The sequence below is a fragment of the Punctularia strigosozonata genome (assembly GCF_000264995.1).
Source record: "Punctularia strigosozonata HHB-11173 SS5 unplaced genomic scaffold PUNSTscaffold_37, whole genome shotgun sequence".
NCBI classification, from domain to species: Eukaryota; Fungi; Basidiomycota; class Agaricomycetes; order Corticiales; family Punctulariaceae; genus Punctularia; species Punctularia strigosozonata.
The window spans coordinates 1-5696 of record NW_006767469.1 but is presented as its reverse complement, the minus strand read 5'-3'; the positions used below and the strand labels follow the sequence as shown (position 1 = coordinate 5696).

The 5696-nt window shown below is 55.6% G+C and overlaps 1 protein-coding gene across 1 annotated transcript; it reads right to left on the bottom strand.

Moving 5' to 3' along the window:
* Positions 1–261: 261 nt before the first annotated feature.
* On the bottom strand, positions 262–4325 carry PUNSTDRAFT_139576 (uncharacterized protein; the record flags this gene model as incomplete). The annotated part of the gene is made up of 11 exons (XM_007389301.1): positions 262–338; positions 392–837; positions 892–1540; positions 1598–2642; positions 2700–2934; positions 3009–3044; positions 3142–3184; positions 3236–3685; positions 3776–3849; positions 3893–3949; positions 3982–4325. 11 exons carry the CDS (start codon positions 4323–4325, stop codon positions 262–264), a joined length of 3456 nt encoding a protein of 1151 aa, XP_007389363.1.
* Positions 4326–5696: the final 1371 nt, after the last annotated feature.

The window sequence follows — 5696 nt, the reverse complement described above, 5'->3', positions numbered from 1 at the left end:
AGTTTGTTACTTATCCTAAGTCCTTGAATTGGCTGCACCTCTCGCATTCTTGTGTTAATACTCAAGCCCAAAGTACTCGAGTCATTAGGTATCACAAGTTTGTATTGATGAGAGGTACATGGTTCGCAGACAACAGGATTTCAGTATACTACGGAACTACTTACTTCAGACTGAGTTGCATACTTGTCAATGACACGAGCCTGATAACGGTCAACTATCTTACTATACTGCATACCTCCGAGGACTAGCGGTAAGAGTCCTTCATTCTTCGCTGCGGTTTCCGAGCCATTCTTCGAGAGCCTCGCGTTCTTCGGCCGCGATGTCGACATCCGTGTCCCCTGCAATTCGGGTGTAAGTCCTAAATCCGGCGGAGTCGATAGCGGAATCTTACGGTCATAAAGGTCATCCCGCGTCCACGACTCGAGGATGTCGCGAGCAGTGTGCGCATCCGCGTGCGCGCTGGCGACCCCGTCTTTGATATCGCGCAGACGGCGGAACGTGCCGTGTGTCAGTTCGGAGGTTTTGGTCATATGGACCCCTACCTGCTCGACGAGCCTCGACATGGCCTCGTCTAGTTCCTCGAGCCGGCTCCGCACGAGCTGATACATTTTGGCGTTGGTGACATGGACCTGGCGAACGGAGCGAGCCGTGAAGTCGCCGACTCGCTTCAGATAGATCAAGTCCTGCCGTATGTCGGAGCGTGCGCCTTCCGCAGATCCGTCCGAGTCGGAAGATGAGTCTGACATGTCCATCAACTCGTGGCAGTCACTGTCGGAATCGTAGGTGCCGGGTGGTGACGGTAGGAAAAGCGGGGCGGATGCCGGTCGATCGGCGGGCCTGTCATCGTTATTCGCGTGAGTATTGAGTGTATTAAGCCTGCGGTACACGCACGGGGGCTGCTCGCCTGCGCCGGTGCGAGAAGACGACATAGTAATGTTCACCAGGCCTGGGACCCGGACTTCGGCTTCGCGTTCGAGGGGGATGTAGCGGCGGCCCTGTCTGTCGAGCTCTTCAAGCATGTAAGCCCAGAGACCGCCGGAGATGTAGACCTTCGGCGGCGTATCTTCACGTTGCATAGCTGGAGCTCCCTCCGGCGGAAGCGGAGGCGATGGAAGGGGAGAGTGAGAAACGGTGATGAAATCGCGAGGGTGCACGGGCGGTCGGGTGGACGTGAGTTCGATTGTATAAGTACAAGAGCGGGCGGCGCCGTTGGGCGTCGGCGGCGCGGACAAAGATCGGAAGATAGTGGGGTCGGCATAAGCTAAGTCATGTATCATATGCGGGTAGCCAGGCGGCGATGCGGCGCGGATAGGAACTTTGATTCGGTCAGAGCTCTGCGGATCCTCGCCGCGAGGGACGAGATAGCCGCCGTTATGATACCACGGCAGCTTGTGCTCGAGGGCCTCTCGGAGAAACGCGGGCCACGAGTTCAGCGCCGGCGTCTGAGCTAGCTCGTTGATATGGAAGCCGACCGCATACGGCGTCGGTGGACGAGTCCCGTCGGGGAGCTGAAGTCGAGCTTCCTCGATGCGCAAGCGTTCTATTGGTGGCGTAAGTTTTCGACTCTGTCGCCGTGTATACAACGACGGGCGCTTACCGAGCTGATCCGCGATGTTGCGCATAGTGAGGGGCGCGTTCGGAAGTACAGGCGACTGAGGAAGGTAATCTCGGTGCACAGGAGCGGCGACGAGTGCGTTCACGCGAGGGATGTCGTCCGCGAGGGCTATCGCACTTCCTGGAGCCTCGGGTATGGTGACGACGAGCGGAGCTTCCTCTCTGATCAAGTAGGCATGCTCCTCCATCGTGGCGTTGACATCATCGACATTCGTCTGCTCGTTCTGACCGGGGAAATCCTGGAGCGAGAGTAGAAGCCCTGGAATGTCTGCATGGTGAGGTGCAAGACCTGGCGGGACATCAGGCGTAGCGCGCCGCACAGCGGCGGCTGGGTCGTTGAGGGGGAAGTCGAAGTTGAACGTCAGTGGCAAGCCCTCCCCGAAGACGATCGGGCACGGGGCGGCGTCGTAGTTGTCGGACATGGTGAGCAAAGAGGTCGAATGGTTGTTGTAGTGTGGAGGTTGAATGGGGGCTCGAGAGATTCGCAAGTAGATAGTTTCTGACGAGTCGAGGTCAATGGTGCTTCTTATATACGTTACAGCAGGGTGGTCGTCGACGAGGGCACTCTTCGCATCCTCCGGTAATCGGATATCCTTTCGTCCAATGAATGTCGTGGGCCCCAGGGGATGCGATGGACCCTCCGCCCAGACGCCGTACTTGTGCGGTAGTTTGGCGATAGTTGCCGTTTGTGTATTGTTGCCGAAAATCGTGGGTGACATTGCACAATTCTGTTGGACATAGTCATCACTCCGAAGCCCGAGTACGCGGGGTACTTGCTCACCATAGACGTCGCCGTCGAACTCCGGCGGTGAAGCCTCCCAAGCCCCTCGAGCGTAAGCGAAGTTCTCTTCGGCCTCCCTGGTTTTGATAGTTGTGCTCGACCGGGTTTCTGACCCGTTCATTGGTCCTTCCGGGTTCCTACTGGAGAGTGCGTCACTGCTCTGCGTGTCTGAGTCCGTGTGTTCAATACTCAGCTCAGAGTCTGAGTCGTCTTCTTCGGCTAACGATATGGCGATATGCATACGCACCTGTAGATTCTCGTGAATCTCGATAGGGGCTTCGAACATCCCAAAGACATGACTTACTTCAAACGCCGGGGGTACTGCCGTAGTCGTCCTGAGAAGGTCTTGCATCTCTTGCCAACCTGGCAAGTCAGCTCGACGCCGCGTCCAGACGCGGGGATGTTCGATATTGAGGAAAGTGATAACAATGTCACGGAGGACCGATCCGCGCTCGTCAGGCGGCCAGTTCGGGAGCGAAAGTGTCGACATGGCTGGTCTAGCGTACGTTGGTGGATGCGACGGTCGGCCGTCTTCTGGGCTATGGGCATGTTGTCTGGGTGACGGAAGAGTTTCGTCAAGCGTTGTCGCCTCACTTGAGCCTGGCACGCTTACCAGGTGATACTGCTGTCGGTTGACTTCGTTGTCTGTCTGGGGCGTAGTCGTTGTTAGCATAGATCGTCGTGTCTCAGTCACACATAACATTGGGGCTTCTTGCTGAGCTGTTGCACTTGCGACATCGACCGACCTCGTCGATGTTTCCGTGGCGTATTGTACTGGTAGTCCAACAACTTGTGATGACGTGAGTTGCGTCGAGAGCAACGGCGTCGGCGACCACGTACCTGTGGTTTGGCCGAATGCGTCTGTAGTCTTGCATTGTTGCTCGGTAGTGCGGGCCCGAGCTCCTATCGCGGATGGTAACGTTGACGATGGTATCGGTGGTGATGGCAACAGAGCGTCTGTGCTGATTGCGGCGCTACTTCGGTCGTCTGTAGTGGACTCTTCGTGCCCTAGCTTATCCTCCGATAGTGGCTGGGCTAAGGCATCGTCTTCTCGGCGGTAGTCTAGCGCAGTTGGACTTGGCAACGACGACGATGGTGATACTAGACTAATGACACCCACCTGGTCGTCGGTTCGTAGTTTGTGTATCTCGTCGTCTTCTGACGCGGACGCATTGCTCGCGTCATCTTCTGAGTAATGTGCGAGACGGTAGGTTCCTGGTGCCGGCGTAGGAGGTGGAGGAGGTGAGTCGAAGACTTCGTTGTCATGTTCGACTGGGCCTAGCCCGATCACTACGCGACGCCGCTCGTTAGTCGATAGGATAAAAGTCGTATCAAACCAAGTTACTAGATCTCTTACCGATCTCGCCCGATCTTCCTCACTCTCGTCCTCGGAAGCCTCCAGTCGATACCATAATCCCGCTCCGATCGGTCGCGCATACAAGCGTGTGTCCTCCCTATTGCGCATATTCAGCAGTATGTAGTGGAAGGGTCGCTCACCGTGTATGGATGGTGAACGCGGTGCCTCGATACTTGAAGTAGTGGGCGTTGAGGGAGCTGTATTCGTCAACGGCGGGCTGACGGCGTACCCCGTCGTGTGCCTGGGTGCTTCGCGTTCCGTTACCTCGGGGGTCTCTGGCACTTCTTCGACATTGTCAGGGTCGAGACTCCGCCGGCGGATGAGGGGCCGATAGCCATTGGCGGCAGCAATAGTCGTCGATGATAGTGGGCCAACAGCGCGCGCGATTGCGCGCTCGAATGCTTCCCGTTCGGCAGTGTCGGGCGTGCTCGGGGTGGTATCGGAGTCGGTGTCGTGTTGGCGGTTGGCGAGTCGGTAGTCGAAAGCGGCGGCGGCGGCGTCGGCGGCGGCGATGTGGGACCAAGCAGAGGGGGCGGTTGCGGACTCCTCGCTTTCCGTGGCTGGCGCTGACATAAGCGGAAGTGGCGTCGTGCGAGCGCTCAACACGCGCGGCACGTGATCACTTCCACGCCACCGGGAACGCCCGGACTCGTGCGTCTCGCTCCGGCTCGCTCGGGAGCCGGTATCTCCGATTTGGGCCGGCATAACTCGGGCCGGGTCATCAGATTCGGGTGATACTCGCACCTCTAGCTCCGTTCCAAGGTGTGGATATTTAAATACAATGTACGTTTCTTCATTATCCCTTTCTTCAATGTTTATCTTGTTCTTTTTCTGCCAAGGACGTCCAAGGAGCAAGGGGAAATCTATTGTCTTCGATACCCATAGGTGCGCTTTTGTGCGTGCTGCTCCATAATCAATGTTTACACTGGGTACTAATCCGACCAGCTCTCCCACACCGCCATTTACGTCTTTCATCGGCATCTTCTGAGACTTATCTAGAGGAAGTCGTATAACTTGGTTGTACACTGACTCATGCACGACATTAAGCTGTGATCCGGTATCAATAATCGCTGGAACAGTCATCCCGTTGATCTCCATATCTAGTTGAATAAGCCCTTCTCGTATGTCGCTCATCCGCATTGGCATTCGCGTTGGTGCGGAGTCAGATCCCACTATGCGAGCCACTGTGGGTTGTATTCCTTCCTCGCTGGGCGCCCGCTGTAACTTGTTATCGGCTATCACCCGCTTAGCTATATCTGGAGCGATCGCGCAGATCTCCTTATGAGTAAGCTCGATAGTCGCGTTCTGTAGCTTTTGATACACTAGGTTCTTGTCCACTTCTCGCATATTAATCGACACCATTGGACCTGACTTGATTCCTGTGTGCATTACCGGTTGTTTGTCCGCTGGTGATTTTTCATTAATCACATGTAATGGTTGCGCAGGCGGAGCTGATATGTCTTCCATGACTGTATCTTGGTCACCAGGTTGGAACGTTCTCTGGAATACATCGACTGGACGCATCTCAAATCGCGCTAACTTGGATGGTCCTTCCGTAGTCATTTGGTTGTCACTGGGTGGTTTCTTTCCGACCCATGATTTCGGTGACGATCGTCGGCTGTTGTCCGCATTATAGGGCTTGACCTCCTTCCTGGAGCTTCTCAGGCTTCTGTCTCCGCTTCGCAGTCCTTCGCGAGCCATATAGACTGCTGCTTCATAATCTTCATCGTCATCTTCTGTTTCTGAATCCGATTCGGCATCTGTACTCTCTGGCTCTAAGAAGTCTGCCTCATACGGTACAGTTACCAAGTTTGTTCGAGGGAAGGTTCGCTCTAATGCGTTTACTATTGGTTCTTGGAAACCCCGCATGATAGGTGTTCCATCACTTCGCACTATACGTCCGTCTTGAAACTTGACGACCCCTCTGTCAATGTACTGCTGTAC